This window comes from Sminthopsis crassicaudata, chromosome 2, assembly GCF_048593235.1.
Source record: "Sminthopsis crassicaudata isolate SCR6 chromosome 2, ASM4859323v1, whole genome shotgun sequence".
In the NCBI taxonomy this organism is placed as follows: Eukaryota; Metazoa; Chordata; class Mammalia; order Dasyuromorphia; family Dasyuridae; genus Sminthopsis; species Sminthopsis crassicaudata.
This window is the reverse complement of record NC_133618.1, coordinates 505,147,063-505,166,571: the sequence shown is the minus strand read 5'-3', so window position 1 is coordinate 505,166,571 and position 19,509 is coordinate 505,147,063. Positions and strand designations below refer to the sequence as shown.

The 19,509-nt window shown below is 37.8% G+C and overlaps 1 protein-coding gene across 1 annotated transcript in view; it reads left to right on the top strand.

The window, feature by feature from the left end:
• SARDH (sarcosine dehydrogenase) overlaps positions 1–19,509 on the top strand; it is a 133,926-nt gene that overhangs the window by 5,583 nt on the left and 108,834 nt on the right. Inside the window, exons 2-7 of the mRNA XM_074294049.1 lie at positions 1,369–1,747; positions 10,003–10,181; positions 11,215–11,394; positions 13,156–13,279; positions 15,315–15,415; positions 16,410–16,412. Of these exons, the coding sequence (XP_074150150.1) occupies positions 1,432–1,747; positions 10,003–10,181; positions 11,215–11,394; positions 13,156–13,279; positions 15,315–15,415; positions 16,410–16,412 (903 nt within the window). The 5' untranslated portion in view covers positions 1,369–1,431. The remainder of the gene's footprint in view (positions 1–1,368; positions 1,748–10,002; positions 10,182–11,214; positions 11,395–13,155; positions 13,280–15,314; positions 15,416–16,409; positions 16,413–19,509) is intronic.

Below are 19,509 nucleotides of genomic sequence, written 5' to 3'. Positions count from 1 at the left end.
TCTTTCTAAGACTAATAGCTACTAATCTTTTAGAAAGGCTCTGGAAAACTATCCTTCTAAAAGGATTCCTTTCTCTCTGACTACACTCCTTAAGTGTTTTTCTCACCCCCAGCTGCTGCCAGGATACCTGATATAATCCCTTTGATCAATATTCCTTCTGGGGAGAGAAAAAAAAGGAGCCTGAATTCTTGTTGACTGACAACTCTCAGCTAGACCCCCAGTCCCTTTAAGGAGTGGGGAAAATAACAATCTTATCTCAGAGATTCTCTTTGTTCAAAATTGTTTGCCACTTTTCATTCCTATCCTTGGGACTTTAGCCTTTTTTTCTTGACATTCCACAAACTCTCCTAAAGGGAAAAATCTAAATAGAATTTTAGGGTAAAGAAAATTTAAATATTTTTAGCTGAACTAAAAAGGAGATTTTTAAACATGGTTTAGACTAAGAGGCGTTGTCTTCTAGCTCTAGGTCCTATGATCTGATGACCCCCAAGGGTTTGGATCAGGGTTGTGCTGGAGGACAAACCAGCTCTGTAACTGTTAAATTTTTCATGAGGGCATTTACCTTTTAGAAATCAGAAAATATTACAAATTGGGGCTTGATTTGTTGCTTTGTTGATTGTCCTGATTTAAGAAAGTGATGGCTTTGGCTGTTGAGTCATTTTAATTAGGTTTGACTCTTCATAATACATTTTTGGGTTTTCTTGGCAAAGATACTATAGTGGTTTGCCATTTCCTTCTCCACCTCATTTCACAAATGAGAAAACAGAAGCAAACAGAGTTAAATGACTTGCTCAAGTCAAACAGCTAGTAAAGTGTCTGAGACTAGAATTGAACCCAGGAAGACGAGTCTTCTTGATTCCAGGCCCCACACTCTATCCACTAGATATCCATCTAGCTGTCAAGAAAGTGATGGAGAAATAATAATGCATATAAGCTTAAAACTATGCGGTGGGTATGTGTTTGTTTTCCTTTCAGAAGAATCAGTCAGTTGTTAAACCTTTACCAGCACTCCACTGGTTTGAAAAGTCAGGAAGGCTCTAGGAGGGCAAGGTGGAACTGAAATTGATAACTGGGAGGAAGGAGGGCATCCCAGGTAGATCTCGTATCTCTCTTGTTTGTATGTAGATGTTTGCATGTTGTTTTTCCCCTTCTACTGTGACCTCCTTAAGTTGGTTCCTCTTTCGATTTCTTTATATTCCCAATGTTTAGCATAGTGCCTGATATATGGTAAGTTCTCAATAAATGTTTGTTGATCACTTGATTATGGGAAAAAGCCAAAAAATTAAATAAAAGTTCTATTAAGATCTGATCTCATTTTTCCTTAGTCTGAATGTGAGTCTAAATCTCTCTTTCTGCCTCTGTTCTCAGCATTTACCAGACTTGAAGAGGATTCCTACTCCCTTCAATTAGATCTTAGATTTTCAGTTTTCTATGGCTTCTCTGAGGCAAGCACTGAGGGCAACAGCTTTCCACCCTCCCCCATGGAGACCTCAGCTCCGGCCCCTGAGTACTCCCAAAGGTCCTACAACTGAAAAGAGTGTGCCATACCAGCGGACTCTGAAGGAGGAAAAGGACTCTGTGGGCCCAGGACCCACTCGGCCTCTGCCCAACTCAGCTGATGTGGTGGTCGTGGGAGGGGGCAGCCTGGGCTGTCAAACCCTGTACCATCTGGCCAAGCTGGGCCTGACCAACATTGTGCTGTTGGAAAGAGATAAGCTCACTTCAGGAACTACCTGGCACACTGCAGGTGAGTATAATTTAGCAAAGAAATTGAGGGTAGGAACAGGGGGAGCATGCAGGCACAGAGAGAATTTTCTTCCTGAGGGATATCTTAGTCCTGGTTAGAATACAACCGAGTAGTGTGACCTGGACCATATTGTAATATTTTGCATATCACATTTTAGGGACAGCATTCATAAGTTAAAGAGTTGCCAGGTTATTGTAAGGCCTGGATTCATGCTATGCAATGATAAGTAGAAGGAACTGGGGATATTTGTCCTGAAGAAGGTTTGAGGATCGCAGATGAGTGGCTGGTTGAAGCATACACAGGTTATCAGATGTAATCTGGTCCAACCTCCTACTTCTTTCTATAGCATCCTTGAAAGGAGAGGTGTGGAAAAGAGAAAGGGAAGGGAAAAATATGGGATAGATGTGGGATACTTACCTAGCATCTGCTTGGATAGACTTACCCAACTTAAAATTTTTTGAACTTCAGTTTCTCTTCTTGAAAGATGAGAATACTTTTCCTTTTCTAATTTAGTCTAATGACACAACTGATATGAATTTTTTTGCAGAAGGGGTGACTTCATTGATCATAAGATCATTGATATAAAATTGAAAGGGATGATCCTTAAAGTTCTTTACATTTTCTATATTTTCTTATACGCTTCATATTTTATCAATAAAATATATGCTTCTTATTTTCATTTGCAGTTGTTGAGTCTTCAGTCACCTCTGACTCTGTGACTTTATTTGGGGTTTTCTTGGCAGAGATAATGAAGTGCTTTGTCATTTCTTTCTCCAGCTCATTTTACAGGTGAAGAAACTGAGGCAACCAGGGTTATATAGATTGCCCAGGGGTGCACAGCTAGTAAGTGTGAGGCTGGATTTGAATTCTGGAACACAAGTCTTCCTGACTCCAAGCCCTGTACATTATCCATGGTGCCATCCAGCTCACATCATTTTCATAGCACAATAAATATTCTATTACATTATTATATCATAATTTAGTCAGCCATTCTCCATTTTCTGGATATATAGTTTTTAGTTTATTGATATTATAAATAAAGTGGTTATAAACATCTTTGGATAGGTATGGAAATGAAGGGTTGTTTGACAGATATAATAACTAAGATCTAAATAAGATTAGATTACTTCAGCAGTAGGAAATTTCAGGGACTGCTATCCTAGCTCAATATTAGGAAGAACTTTCTAAGTGCCATCCAAAATAGAAAGTGAGCTCCTAAAATACCCCATCCTGGATTTACATGCAACCCTTTTACTCACTCCTTTCTCAAAAAAATTTACATCAGTTGTGCCATTAGAGTAAATTAGAGAAAGAAAGTCATTTTATCTTACAGGAAGAGACATTGAGGTCCAAAAAAAGTTAAGTAGGGAAATCTATCCAAGTTTATCCAAGCAGACACTTGATAAGCATCCCACATCTATCCCACATTTTTTCCTTCCCTTTCTCTCTTTCACACCTCTCCTTTCAAGGATGCTATAGAAAGAAATAGACCAGATTACATCTGAGAACCTGTGTAAGCTTCAGTCAGCCAACATTTACTGATGAATTTATGCCAACGTCTATTTTGTTGAATCTTTTTTGTAACATTTTTCTGATGTACCCTTTTCTTTCAGTTCCATAGTCTCTAGTCTATATAATTTCAACAACCGTCTAGCTTTCCTCCCTATTTATAGTACTCCTAAATCCATAGTCTGTTAGATTAATCTTCCTAATTCTGTTATTCCATCTTGAAAATCCTCACTAATCATGGGTGCCCCTCTAAGCTCTGCCCTCTCCTCTTTTTTCTCTCCTCTTCTTTCCTCTTCTCTCTTTTCCCTATTATTACTATATGTTTTATTTAATCATACTAAATTATATTATAAAACATAATATTTAATGATATATCATATCATATTATCCCTTACTATTTCTCTTGGCGATTTTTATCAGTTCCCATGTATTCGATTTTCATTTCTAGGCTAATCATTCTCAAATTTACTTGTCCAGCCTTAACTTCTTTCTTTGTCTCCAATCTCCCTTCTCCAGATGCCTATTGGCTGTTCCATAAACAAATTAAACTCAGCACATTCATAACTAAACTCATCCTTTCCTCCCAAACCCTCCCTGTTCTTATCAGGGGCATCACCATCCTTCCAGTCACCAAGGCTCATCAACTGGTCACTCTCTCTTACACCTCCTCCCCATCTAAGTTCCCAAGTCTTGTCAATTCTACTTTGGAAGCATATTACCTATGCACCCTCTTCTCACTTCTGATGTGGCCTCCATCCTAATCACTTCATGCCTAGACTACTATAATAACCAGCAGGTTGATTTCCCTGCCTTAAAATCTCTCTCCCCACTTCAATCCAACTTCTACTTATTTGCCAAAGTGATTTTCCTTAAAGTGCATGTCTGGCTGTGTCACACCACTTCCCTCCAAATCAATAACATCTAGTGGCTCCCCATTACTTCCAGAATCAAATATGAAATCCTCGGGCTTTTAAAGCCCTTCACAACTTGGTCCTTTTCTACCATTCCACAGAGTGGACAGTGGACAGAGTCCCAGTCTAGGAGTCAGGAAAGTCAGAATTAAAATCTGAGCTTAGATATTGAGTAGTGATTCTGGGCACATCACTTAATCTCTGCCTCAATTTCCTTATCTGTAAGAAACAAAGTAAGTATCCACTAATCAGAAAGTAACTAAACAAAATATGCCACAAAAATTAATTGGAATATTATTGTACTATGAGTTTTGATGAATATGAGGATTTCAGAGAAACACAAGAAGACATATACATGGACCTGAGCAGTCAATGATCTTTGTATTCCCAGGGCTTAACACAGTGCCTGGCACATAGTAAACACTCATCAAATCTCATAATACAATAATATTCCAATACATTTTTGTGGCATATTTTGCTAGTTATTTTCTGATTAGTGGATACTTATTTTCTTTCTTTCTTTTTTTTTTTTTTTTTTTTTTTTTTTTTTTTTTTTTTTGCAATCACAAAGTATGCTGCTAAGACTATTTTGGTATACATAGAATCTTTCTATCTTTAACCTCCTTGGGGCATATGTCTAGCAGAGGGATCTCTGAATAAAAAGATAAGGAAATTCTAGTTGCATTTTTCACACAATTCTAAATTATTTCCCAGAATGGTTATTTCAATTCATAACCCTACCAACATTATGTTGGTGTATTTATTTTTCCACATCCTTTCCAACATTCACTACCACCATCTTTTGCCATCTGTGCCAATTTTCTGGGTGTGCTAATTTTCATGGTTATTTTAATGTGCATTTCTTTTGTGGTGGATTATAGCAGTAATTCATTTAGTTGTTAATAGTTTATAATACTGCTGAGGACTTTGTTCATATACTTTAACTATTTGTTTATTGAGGAATAGCTCAAGCATTATATATTTATGTTAATTTTCTAAATATCATGGATGTCAAACTTTTATTTTTTTTTATTTTTATTTTATTTTATAATTATAACTTTTTTTGACAGTACATATGCATGGGTAATTTTTTACAACATTATCCCTTGCACTTACTTCTATTCAGATTTTTTCCCTTCCTCCCCCAACCCCCTCCCCCAGATGGTAAGCAGTCTTATATATGTTAAATATATTACAGTATATTCTAGATACAATATATGTGTGTAGAACCAAATTTTTTGTTGCACAGGAAGAATTGGATTCAGAAGGTAAAAATAACAGTTTACATTCATTTCCCAGTGTTCCTTTTCTGGATGTAGCTGGTTCTGTCCATCATTAATCAATTGGAATTAGATTAGCTCTTCTCTATGTTGAAGAAATCCACTTCCATCAGCATAGGATGTCAAACTTTTATAAGAAATATTTTGCAAAAAATTTTATTTAACAATTTCTCCCCCCCCCTTTTTTGTTTTCTACTGATTTTGTTCATGCAAAAGCCTTTTAACTTCAAGTAATTTTATTTATCTTTTTAAATTTTATGAAGTCTTCTGGGGTTTTTGTTTGCTTTTTTGAGGGGTGGGGATTGGTTAAGAAGTTGGAGTAGAACAATTAGTAAATTATTGCAATGGTCCAAGTAAGAGTAATGAGGACTAGAAAAGGGGTTGTAGCTGTGTCAGTGATATGAAGAGCACATATAAAAATGATGTTGTGAAAGTAGAAATGACAAAGTTTTGCAACAGGCTGAACATGTGTGATGAATGAGAGGGGTCAAGAATAGCACTGAGATTTTGAATGTAGATAGCTGAGAGGATGGTAGTAATATGCAATGGATTAGGAATAGGAAAATAGAATAGGACATTAATAGACAAAAGGGAAAGATAATGAATTCAGTTTGGGATATATTAAGTTTGAGGTGCTTATAAGAGAAACCAGTTTGTGATAACTAAAGGCAGTTGGTGGTTTCTGAAGGGATAGGAGTTTAGAATTAATTGAACAGGTCTGGGGGTCATCTGCAGAGAGATGATAACTGAACCTAAGGGAACTGATGAGATCATCAAATGAGAGAGAAGAAAAGAGAAGAAAGTCCAGAGCCTTAGTGTACACCTGGTTAATGTATATTTACATGGATGAATTAGACAAAAACCAGGAGAGGTTTGGGTCAAGATAAACTGGAGAAAAGAGAGTATTCAGGAGGAAAAAGTGATCCACAGTATCAAATACTGCAAAGATCAAAAAGGATGAGGTCTGAGACAAAGCCATGAGGTTTGGCAGTTAAGAGATCATTTTGGTAACATTGAAGATGGTAGTTTCAGCTGAATGATAAGACAGAAAACACCAGAAGTTTAGAAAAAACTGACAAAAGAAGTGGAGGCTCTGGTACAGACAAATTTCAAACTCAAAGAGTTTGGCTATGGAGAGGAGGTAAAATAAGATGATATCAGGATGGGATTGAGTGAGAGGTTTTTTCCCCCTGAAGAATTGTGAGACTTGAGAATGTGAATGTGGAGTAAACAAAAGAAAGAACTAGTAGATAGGGAGAGATTGGAAAAGAGAGAGAAAGAAGAGAAGGAGAAGGATAGGAGGAGGAGGAGAAGAAGGAGAAAAAGAAGAGAAGAAGAAAAAGAGGAAGAGAAGGAAGAGGAGGAAGAGTAAAGTAGTGGGGACAATTTGAAAGAAAAATTAGTAGGAAATGGAATCAAAGTTATAGTGAAGAGGTTTACTTTGGCATAAAGAAGGGCTAGCTACCTCTTTATGTAAGAGTGAAGAAGATAGTAGGGTATTCCAGATGCTCTCACTGAATAAAGAGAGAAGAGGAGAGGAGAAAGGGTACCCTTTAGCAAATGTTTTCAATTTTTCCATTGAAATAAAAGGACAGTCCCTCATCTAAGAGTAAAGAAAGAGCAAATGTTGTGGGAGGCTTAAGGAGAGTAAATAAATGCATCTGTATCTTTTGTCTGGAGGATAACAGAGACCTACCTACCTCAGGGCCACATCAAGCATAAGGCTACAAATTGAAGACAAGACCTTTTGTATCTTTTGCCCCAAAGGGCCTTTTTAGGAAGGGTCTTCTTTTTCCCTACTCTATCTTGACTAAGGTCAACTACAAGTTTATTATTTAATCACAACTTGGCCTTCACAGCAGCAACACAAATATTCTTTCTTCCTAATTGATTCCTTTATCTAATCATAATCTTTCATTTCATATCTTATAAACCTTCTTCATCCTCATCTTGACTTCCATTCCCTCTATCCCTCAGTTCTTTCTGAAACCATCATTCTTCTACTGTTTCCCACTCTCCTCCCTTTCCCATTTGAGTTGAATTTTGGTGAGCAAACAACTGTACACTATCCTCTAAACCCAAATCCTATGCCTCTTAATCCTATAGATGTAATGCCATATCCAATTTTGGATTACCTCCACAATCTGCCTCTTTCACTGTCATTCATAAGCTGCTAAACAAAGCTGGAAGAAGTCATGAAACTATGCTAACTGGATTCACTACTTTAAATTTAGTGTTTTTATTTGTTAATACCCATATTAGAGTACTGGTTAAATTATTTAGTGTTTTTTCAACTATAGGATTTAGCTAATCTGCCTTTCTTCTGTTTCTCTCTTTTTAAAAATTATTTTTTTTCTGGTTTTACAAGCAGATTACTTTTTAAAAGTACATTTCTTTATAAATCATGTTGGGAGAGAAAAATCAGAACTAAAGGGAAAAACCATGAGAGAGGGGGAAAAAAAAAGAAAAAAGAAGCTAATACAGCAAGTAGCTATTTACATTCAGTCTCCATAGTTCTTTTTCTGAATGCAGATTGTATTTTCTGCAAAATTTGTTGGGATTGTCTTAAATCACTGAACCATTGAGAAGTACAAAGTCTTTCATAGTTGATCATCATACAATTTTGCTGTTACTGTATACAATGTATTCCTGCTTCTGTTTGTTTTGCTCAGCATCAGTTCATTAAATCTTTCCTGGCCCTTCTAAAATCAGCATGGTCATAAGTTTTATAAAATTATCTTCATATACCACAACTTGTTCAGCCATTCCCCAATTAATGAGAATCTACTGATTTTCCAACTCTTAGCTACCTAAAAAGAGCAGCTACAAACATTTTTGCACACGTGGGTCCTTTTCCTTCCCTCTATTTCTCTTATTTGGAATGTTTGCAGCCCAAATGGAGCACTCACCTTTGTTTTTTGGTTGGTAGGTGGGGTTGGGGCCATACTGGCCCAAATAGCTCTGCCTTGTTCAAGGTCCATCTTTTTGCCTTAATGATTAGGCTCATCTTTTTGCAGGATATGTTATTTGGGATTGCAATTTAATTTCCATCTCTATACATCCTGTCTTTGGGATCAATCACTTTGGCTAGCACAAAATTCATGTGTTCTTTAAAAATGGCTATTTTTTGTCTTTCTGCCAAATTTTGTTTCACTTACCTATTTTGGATCCCAAATCTACCACCAAGAGAGAATGTGGTGTAGTGGACAGAAAGCTCTCTTAGAAGTCTTCAGACTCAAGAAGAGATGGGTTCCAGTCCAACCACTGACACACAATAGTTGTGTTACTGCATATAAATCATTTAACTTCTCAAGCACCCCAACTACCTTTCTGAGACAATAAAATGCAAAAGGAAGTCTGCATTGGTAAAGTTTTTCACCCAGATGTCCCTATATTGATATGATCACAAGTCAGGTTGAAAAGAAAAAAGAAAAGAAAAAAATCCCTGACTTTATAGAGCATTTTGCTTCTTTGGAAAGAATCTCCTGTTCTGTATCTAAGATATCGCTTCTGCTGCCATCATTAATTCTGCTTTGAGTATTCACATTTCTGTCCTAATTTCTATCCTAATATTTTCTTTTAAAAGTTTTATTTCACTTTTGAACCATTCTGGAGTTTCTTGCTCTTGTTTCATGATCTCTGAGGAGTCCTCAGAATCCTATTTCACTGGGATTTGGGGACTAATTTTCTTGCATATTTTATTATATGTTTAATGAATCATGGTCTTTCAAAAAATTTACACATTTTTCCTTCAGTATTTTTAAATGTCAGAGTTGGTATAATTACATAGGAGTTTGAATTATAACCAGTCTTTCTGTCTTAAGTTTCTTGTTTTTCAACCTTTTTCTGGAAGGGTCAACAGCTTGCTTCTTCAGACTCTTTCCCTTTCTCTTTTGCTCATAACCCCATGGATTCAGGGCCATTATAGGCAGGACCATGTGGAGGACATGGCCTGTCAATCTGTTATAAGTTTTATTTCTTACTGGTTGAAGTTATAGCTAGGATCCCAAGGCCTTGTGTCCTCAGCCCACTCAGCCTTCCTTGCCAACTGTTTTATTTTTAAAGATAAAGAAACTAAGGCCTTGAGATGGCAAATTTTTTCTCTAAGGTCACACATTCTTGACACAAGAGTGATTCTTAGTTTCTTGGCTGATGTTACTTTCTCTGAGAAAGCAAGGAGCACTAAAGCCTATCTCTGAAGAGCTCAACATGCTTTGTAGCTGCTCTCAGAGAGAACTTTTTTTTTTCCCTTTCAGCAAACATTTAAACTATGTTCACCATCCAGGATTTGTCTAAGATTTCCATTTTATAGATGAGAATGACTGAGGCTGAGAAAGTTGAAAAGAATTGCCCTGTAGGACTAAAAGTCAGGTTATTTGTACTTTGTCCCTTAATTCTAGCAACTGGGAAAAAAAAGCATATTATCATAACTAGAGCTTCAAGGAAGAATAAGTGGAGTATATGAATTATAGAGTCACCATAGACTATATTCTTCACTAGGAGCTAATAAGGACCTGAGTCTTAGCCTATACTTTGTGTATCTCTTCCTCCCCAGGTCTGCTGTGGCAACTTCGACCTAGTGATGTGGAAGTGGAGCTCCTGGCTCACACACGTCAGGTGGTGAGCCATGACCTGCAGGAGGAGACAGGACTGCACACTGGCTGGATCCAAAATGGGGGCCTCTTCATCGCCTCTAACCGCCAGAGATTGGATGAGTACAAACGTCTCATGTCGGTAGGCATGGTTGGGGGCAGGGCTGAGTTAGGGGTTCAGGCTTACTGTTCTTCACTTTTATCAACTGCATTCCTTTCCCTCTTCTCCTCTCTTCTCTTCTCCCTTCTCCTCCCTTCCCTTTCCCCCTTCTCTTTCCCTCTTTATCTTTCCTTCCTTCCTTCCCTCTCTCCTTGCTCTCTCTCTCCCTAATTTCTCTCTTTCACTCTCTTTTTATTTTTCCTCTTTTTTCTCTCCTTCCCTCTCTCTCTATTCTTCATTTTTGTCCCTCTCTCCCCATGTCTCTGTCTTTCTCTCTTCCCATTTCTCTCTCTTTCTCTTTCTCTTTCTTTCTCTCTCTCTCTCTCTCTCTCTCTCTCTCTCTCTCTCTCTCTCTCTCTCTCTCTCTCTCTCTCTCTCTCTCCCCTCTCTTCTCTCTCTCCTCCCTCTCCTTTTCCCTCTTTCTCCCTTCTCTCTCTCCTTTTTATCCTTCTCTTCCTCATCCTCTTCTCTCTCCCTTCCTTCTCCCTTCCCTTCTCTCCCCTCTTCTTTCTCTTTTTGAACACACACACACACACACACACACACACACACACACACGAAGAATTAAAAACCCTACAAGACCAAATGTAATAAAGCATTAGATATTCATTGTATGGTAGTCAGAGAATGAAGAGACTATTGTGGATAGGAGCAATTAGGGAGAGTTCTGAAAAGAATGAGAATTAGGCCAGTCCTTAAAGGAAAGTACTATTTGGGGATATGTGGCAAAAATGGGAGTGCTTTCTATGTTTCAAAACAAGCAAAACAAAATTTGTTATTTACACAAAACAGGTAAGGGCCATAGAGATTCTATAAAGTACGATATACCTGCAAACTGCTATTAACTTAAGTATTCTGAATCTAGGAATGGAAATTTGTCATGTTTCAGTCACTAAAGAGTCAGGGTATAAACTGGGCACATCATTGGGTGGTAAGATCTGTATGACTAGATTAGAATTCATTGTATAGCCTCAGAAAAGGGGCCAGTGGTCTGATTTGTCTTTCTTACCCCTAGCTTGGCAAAGCCTATGGAATAGAGTCCCATGTCTTGACTCCAGCAGAGACCAAGAAACTATACCCTCTGATGAATGTGGATGACCTCTATGGCACTCTCTATGTCCCTCATGATGGCACTATGGATCCTGCAGGCACTTGTACCACTCTCACTAGAGCAGCCACTGCCCGGGGAGCCCAGGTATGGAAGACACTCATGCAGGACCTTAGACACTCCTCACCACTCAGAAAAGGGCACTATACTCTGAGGCAGGAGAGCTGGGTTGCATTGTGCTTTATTTTATGATTTTGGGCAGCCTTTGATTTCTCTGTGCCTCATTTCCTTCCTCAATAAAATGGGTGATTATATTTTCCTCCTTGGACAACCAGAGGGAGGGGTAGCATTGGCAAGAGAACCTTGTTGACTTCAAAGGCAGCTAGGTAGCACCTAGCTAGTTAGAGTGTTGGCTTGGAAGTTAGGAGCCAGAATGGTTTGGGTGTGAGGACATACTCAAGTAGCTCCCTTTGAATCCAAATGGGCTTTATTGAAACCTGTTTTTTTCAGAACTATATTTCAAGAAATCATAACTGAAAACTTCATAAAGAGTCAATTGTCCCAGTTTTTAAAAAAAAATCCACAACAATGGGTATAGTTGGTGCGGTGCAGTGGAGAGAGAGGATCTGAATTCAAATTTAGGCTGGGACACTTGACACTACTTGTGTGACCCTGCAGAAATCACTTCCATTGCCTTGCAAAGAAACCTCAGACAAAAACCAGTAACAACAACTAAAAGCACAATAATAGAATAAATAAGTAGGGAAGAAAAAAAAATCTAGTCCTCAAACTCCAAAATAAAGTATAAAAGACCACAATTTATATATATTTTTAAACAGAGCACTCACATGTAAGGGTATTATTCCCCACAGAGGCCCAAATCATTCTAGCTTATCTAGACATCTCATTTGTTCATTGTTCTGGCTCTGATGGCTCAGAGTGAGTGTAAATAGCAATTATTTACATTCTGGCCAGAAACTCTGAGGGTCTTCTCCTACTGACTGATTCTTTTGTGAATACAAATAGGTCATCTTTTACCTCAATTCTTACTTAGTCTTTGACTACGAATGGGTGTTACCTCTAACAAACTGAAACCTGGAAAAACCTGAGCTTAAAAAGGCCAAGATCTCCCATTGCATCCCAGTTCAGTCATCCGGACCTATGGACATGACTCTGGGGGAAAGGGTGGGCTGACGACTTTGCTTAGCTCTATCTCACTTAAAACCAATTTATTTTCAAGTCTTGATGTTGTAACTCCTCTTTGAAAACAAAGGACCAACAACAAAGTCAGGAACACCTAAGTTCAAATCTTACCTCAGAAACTTAATAGCTATGGCAAGTCACTTATTCTTTCTAAGCCTCAATTTCCCAATCTATAAAATGTGATGATAATAGCACCTACTCCCAGTTTGTTCTGTAGATCCAAGAAGATATTGTATATAAATTGCTTTAAAAACTTTAAAATGCTATTTTTAAAATATAACATTCTTGTTCTTATTTTTGTTATTAATTATTGTTAGAAGTGAGGAGATGAGTTGCAGGTTTGACATTGTTTTGCCCATCTCACATAAAGCCAAGATCTACCTCCTGCCCCCAATAAATGAATTTCTCCTTAAGCAAGCTCTGTAAATGAACATCTAGATATTTACATAATAAATAAATCAAAATGTGGATTTTTCTCTTTGTGAAATGAAAGGTTCATTTTTACATATTTTCCTGAATGTACATAAAAAAAGATTTCATCCACAAAATTTGTTATTTACACAAAACAGGTAAGGGCCACAGAGATTATATAAAGTACGATTATACCTGCAACCTGCTATTGACCTAAGTATTCTGAAACTAGGCATGGAAATTTGTCTTGTTTCAGTCACTAAAAATACCCTTGAACTTGAACTTGAACATTAGGTCATTGAGAACTGCCCTGTGACTGGCATTCAGGTGCGAACAGATGACTTCGGTGTACGGCGGGTGTCAGCAGTAGATACTGCCTATGGCTCCATCCAGACTCCCTGTGTGGTTAACTGTGCAGGTAAGAAGGCCTAGACATCCACACAGCTTGCACTAGTCTTTCTGTGGGGTCTCTCCTTGGAGTAGAGTGAGGAGGCAGAGAGAAAAGAGAAGTCCTCCTCTCCCTACTCCATAATGCTTGGCCTTGGGGGATTTAGGCAGCTCCAGAACTTTTCTTTAAATCCTTTTACCTACATGTCTCAATCTAGTACAAATGAAAGAACAATTGCTTTGAAGTCAGGAGCCCATTTGCAGTTTATTACTTGTGAAACCTTAGAGAAATCATTTAAATTTCATGTTTTAAAAAAAATTATTGGCTCTTAAAAAAAAAAAAAAAACACTGCTATCATTTCCCATGTCACACAACCCTTTTCTTATTTAGTAAAGAAATACAATTAAGTAAAACAAAGAGATGCATTTATCACATCTGATAGCATAGTCCTCACATAGCTTCCATAGTTCAGGGATTCTTAAATCATTTCCACTTGAAGCAATTTTTATGCTATGCCAGGTGTAAAGGTAAATAAAATAGGTATACAAGTAAAACATTTACTGATAAAAATCGTAAATCATTTTGTAACAGCCCCCCACTTAGTTACATAACCCTATGTGGGATCAAGATCCCCAGTTTTAAGAAGTTTTGTTGTAAAATTAAGACAATTTTGAAGTACTACTTCATACCTCTCAGGCTAAGAGGACAAGATGATAAGATAAATGTTAGAGGGGATGTGGGAAAACTGGGACACTGATACATTGTTGGTGGAGTTGTGAAATGATCCAACCATTCTGGAGAACAATTTGGAACTATACCCAAAGGGCGATAAAACTGTGCATACTCTTTGATCCAGCAGTGTCACTTCTGGGTCTATATCCTAAAGAGATCATTAAAGAGGGAAAACCCACATTTGCAAAAATGTTTGTAGCAGCTCTTTTTGTAGTGGCAAGGAATTATAAATTTTAGGTGGATACCCATCAATTGAGTAATAGCTGGAGAAGTTATGGTCTATAAATGTAATGGAATATTATTGTTCTATAAGAAATGACGAGTGGGCTGATTTCAGAAAAAAAAAAGCCTGGAAAGATTTAAATGAACTGATGCTGAGCGAAGTGAGCAGAATCAAGAGAATGTTGTATACAGCAACAACAAGATTATGTGATGATCAACTATAATAGACTTAGCTTTTCTAGCAATACAGCAGTCTAAGACAATTCCAATAAACTTGGGATGGAAAATGTCATCTGTATCCAGAGAGAGAACTATGAAGACCAAATATGAATTGAAGTATACTATTTTTACTTTTTTGTTTGCTTTTTCTTTTTCATGTTTTTTTTTTCCATCTTGGTCTGATTTTTCTTGCACAACATGACAAATATGGAAATATGTTTTAAATGATTATATCTTATATCAGATTGCTTACTGTCTTGGGGAGGAGGGAAGAAAGGAAAGGAAGGAGAAAAAAATTTGGAACACAAACAAAAATGAATATTGAAAATTATCTTTACCTGTATTTGGAAAAACAAAATACTATTGAAGAAAAAAAAAAAAAAAAGCTTAGCCATAGCCAACCTTCTCCATGGAGAGGAGGGAATTACACTTCATCAATTAGATTTCTGAAGTTAAATGTGTTGATCTGAGTTCTCAAGTCTTTTAGGATTATTTTCTATCATATTATTGTGGCCATCACGTATATTGTTTTCTTGCTTCTCTATAATTCCCTCCGCATCAATCAAGTTCAAATGAATTTTTTGAATTACTCTAAAAGTTACTCTTATGAGTTGAACCTCAACTTCCTCATTTATAAAATAAGAGATTATTTTATAGATTTTAGGACCCTCAGAGACCTCTTATTTGATAATGGAGGAAGCTGAAGCAAGATGTGTTTATTACAGATAATAAATGGATGAATAGGTTACCATGTTGGACACGCTTTCCATTGATCAAGGATTAGAGGATATTGAGTTCATTCTAGATGAAATTCTATGGTTCTCTGATCTCCTGCTCTCTGCCTGAAGCCAGATTCTCGGTGGTCTCTAATGGGTCTGTGATCTGCTCCCAGGTGTGTGGGCCAGCACCTTGGGGAAGATGGCCGGAGTGAAGGTACCATTGGTGGCCATGCATCATGCCTATGTGGTCACTGAGCGCATTGAAGGAATCCAGGTAAGTGGGGAAACACTGTAGTTTGATATAGCACATAGAGCTATGAACATGCACGTTCAAATTCTTCCTCAGAGACTTGTGACTTAACCACTCTCCACCTCAGTTTCTTCATCTGTAAAATGGGGATAATATTAGCACTTACTTCTCAGGGTTGTGAGGATCTAATCCAGTAATACATTCAAAGTGCTTCAAAAATCTCAAAGTACCATACAGATGTAAGTTAGAGGTACACATAATAACAAAAAGAAGATCTGAAATGTCTTTTTCTATTTACCTTTGGAAAATGCATCATCTCTTTTTTGGAAATGAGCATTTTATTCTTGGAGGAAATTCTGATACCTGGCTTATTTGTGGAGCTAATGAAAGCTAAACTGACATGGACTGAGTTTCAACATTTGCTTCCCACCCTCCAATGCCACCTTTTTCTACAAAAGAGATAAGCCAGCAAATGAATCTAAGCTAAGTGATATTTATTAAGTATCTACTATGTGCAAGCACACTGGGCTCATTTCTGTGCTTCATTTTTCTGAGAAAATGAAACTCTCTCTACCCATAAAGAGTTTACTTTTTCCTGATGGGCAGTGAAGACTAAGGAAGTGAATAAGACAAGAGAAATCATGGTATTTAAAAAATATTAGGGGGAGCAGAGAAGAGTGCTTACAGTTTGGGGGACCAAGCATGGTTTTATTTCCATTCATTCATTCATTCATTCATTCATAGAGGGAATGAATAATTGAAAGGTAAGCCCAGCCTAGTAGAAGCAAATTGGTTATGTTTCTGAAGTCATTTTAGGGATCCCATTATCTCACAACATCCTCTGATGTCTGTTCCTGGGTCTTCCAGACCCCTAGCAACTGCTGAATTTGGCATTTTGTTCTGAATTCGACTTGAGGGAGAATGCTGGAGAGCACGCTCTCTTCTTCCAGTTAGCCACTAGAGGTCTCTCTTAAGCCACACTTGGACTGGCTCTGTAAGACATATTTCAACAGGCAAGAATGTAACTTTAAGACATATCATGAGGAGAAGAGCTGGAACTTGGTGGAAGGACATTAAAAGCAGGGCAGTTATCAAGTCAATATAAGGACAGTTTTCCTTGTATCTTTTTGTTTTATCTATTAACAATTTATTTCCTGTAAGTCCCAGAGAGTTAGCTTTAGGAAGTGGATGGCCTATATTTATTGTTTGACACTTAGAATTGGTATCATCAGGTCTCAATGCTGCTCTATTCAGAAATAAATTGGACTGTCTTGTTAAATAGTGGTGACTAGTGATGGGGTGGTCATTGGTTAGGGATGCTGTAACATGAAGCATATTCATGTTACAAGTACAGGTTATACTTTGAGGTTTCTTTCAACTTTGAGGATCTGTGGTTTTTTGTCATGGGGTTCTGGGGTACAGCAAAGGGAATGCTGGAATTCCATATGTGGAAAGAGGATTTCTAGCTTCTCACTTACACCACTACATTGTTGAGTTTGCCCTTGAGTCTGAAACAAAGCTTCCTTGACCTGTGAATAATTATTATTATAGGACCTGCTTAATCTTTTCTTGGCCAAAAGGAGTAAAGGGATAAATTATGTAGAAGAGATTAAGACAGTAATTAAGGCTAGGCCAGTTTTCCTATCCAAGAAGGTGCAAGGGTAAGCTGACCAGACATTCTAATTTAAGTGAGAAAGTCCTGCTGTTCTTTGAATAGGTCAGACTAGGTGTGGAGTACTGTATCCAGTTCTGGGTGCCACATTTTAGGAAGAACATTTACAACTTGGAGCATGTCTAGAAAAAGTGACAAGGCTGGTAAGAATGCTATAGACCAGCTCATATGAAAGAAGAAATGAAGGGGGGAAAGGAGAAGGAGAGAGAGGAAAGAAGGAAAGAAAAGAAAGAAAGAAGAAAGGAAAAAGGAAGGAAGGAAAAAAAGGAAGGGGAGGAAGAAAGAAAGGAAAGGAAGGATGAAAGGGGAAGGAAGATAAGAAAAGGAAGGGGAAGGAAAGAAGAAAGAAAGGAAGGAAAGAAGAATGAAAAGAAAGGAAGGAGGGAGGGAAGGAGGAAGGAAGAGGGGAAAGAAAGATGGAAGGAAAAGAAAGAGGGAAAGGAAGGAATAAAGGGGAAGGAAGGAGGGAGGGAAAGAAGGATGGAAAGAAGAGAAAGAAGAAGGAAGAGAGGGAGGAAGGAAATAAGTATTATTAAGTGCCTACTATGTAAAGGTAAAACTCAATTGAAGAAATCGGGGACATTTAGCCTCAAGAATAGCATAATTAAGGTTGAGAGTGGGGGAAAGTGTTAGCAAATATTTGGATTGTTAGCGTGTGAGAGAAATCAGATTTGTTCTTAGTTCAAGGAGGATAGTACTAGGATGATTAGAGTTGGAAGAAGAGGCCTGTCTCCATCAAAAGACATAGCTCTTTTAAGACAGGGACTATCTTTTGCCTCTTTTTGTATCCCATTGCTTAGCATAATAGTAGACACTTAAATGTTTCTTGATTGGCTGAAAGACCATCTAGATCAATTATATCACTTTATGGAGCTATGGGTGGAAACTTCAAGAGGTGGGAGAACAAAACTTCTTTATGTCAGAGCAGAGAAAGATCTTGGTTGTGTTGTCATCATTTTGAGATCTTCAAGCAGAGAGGCTAGATGACCTTTTCTCTAAGATATTATAGAAGGGATTCAGGTAGAGGTATTGCTTGACTAGATGATCTCTATGATCCCTTCTAACAAATTTTGTGATCTATCTCTTGTTCCAGAAGATGTTACAGGTGGGTCCAGTTCTATCCCCGGTCTATTCTCTTCCCTCTCCTTTTTTGTAGAATTCTGCAAATTCCCAATTTATTCAACAGATTATCTGTGGATGCATGGCAATTGTTGAAGCTGTAAGAGGATAACCCAGGAACAGTCAGTCAACAAGCATTTATCATACATTTATTTTTAAATTTTACTGATTTACTAATACATACTTATTACATGCTGGGAATGCAATAAGTGCTGGAGATAGAAAGAAAAAGCAAAAACCACCTGACCCTTACTGGTGGTGATTACCTTCTAATTGGGGGAAGACAATATATAAATACATGGGGATTTAAGGTATTTTGGGGGCTAAAATTGAAACCTCTGGGCTGGAATTTTCTGGTATCCTTTCTCTAAGGCCACAGCATAGGACTTAGCTTGGAGCTAGGGGAATAATTAAGAAGCAGCTGGACTAGAGACTGTAATGGAAATCAAAAAGACCTGAGTTCAAATCCAGTCTCTGAACAAGTCACTTAATTCCGATTTTCTCCTTTATAAAACTAGGGATAGTAATATCAGGGCTGTAAAGTGCTTTGTAAACCTTAAAGCACCATATATATAGGAATTGTTATTGGGAGTTGCTATTGAGTTCCCATCCTCAATTGACTCTTTAGTATTAGTATGGCCACAGTAGTGGAAAGTGGCCAAGGACTTTCCTGAGGTTCCATTCACCAAAACAAACAGAAACCCACACTATTTTATTATAGTATATGGTGCTTGCTTATAACTATTCAGGGATGTAATTGCCCAACCACCCATTCCAGGCTGTCTAATGGGAAAAGCCCTCTGGGCCTCATCTGGGGCTGTTTGTTGGCAGGTTGCCCTGGCAGGTGGTAGGTACAACCCATCACACATCCTGTCTGCTCTCCATTCGGACCTCCCAGAATCCAGGAGAACCTGGGGCTATAGGGCTAGTGAGAAAGGCAATTAGCATTCAGCCAGCCACCTCTTGTTTATCTCTCACTTTTTCTCCATCTGGGTGGGCAGAATAGGGTTGAAGTTTAAAGGCCAATCCTACATCTCAAGAAATCCAGCCCACCCACTTCCTAAAGATAATTCTATGGGTCTTTTTGGAAACCATTGATGAAACACACAAGAAAGATACCAGGAATACAAGTGCTAATCAGCTCTATCCGTCATCCAATTTCTCATTTATTTTTGAAAAGTAAAAGCTCATCCATGGTAGGTCTGAACAATTGAAAACCTTATCTAGAATACTGGGTTAGGGTTGAGTAACTACAATGATCAGGAGTAGAAACATTTTATATTTTAGAGAGCAAAGACAGTGAGGAGTTTTTTTTTCAAATGTCCTA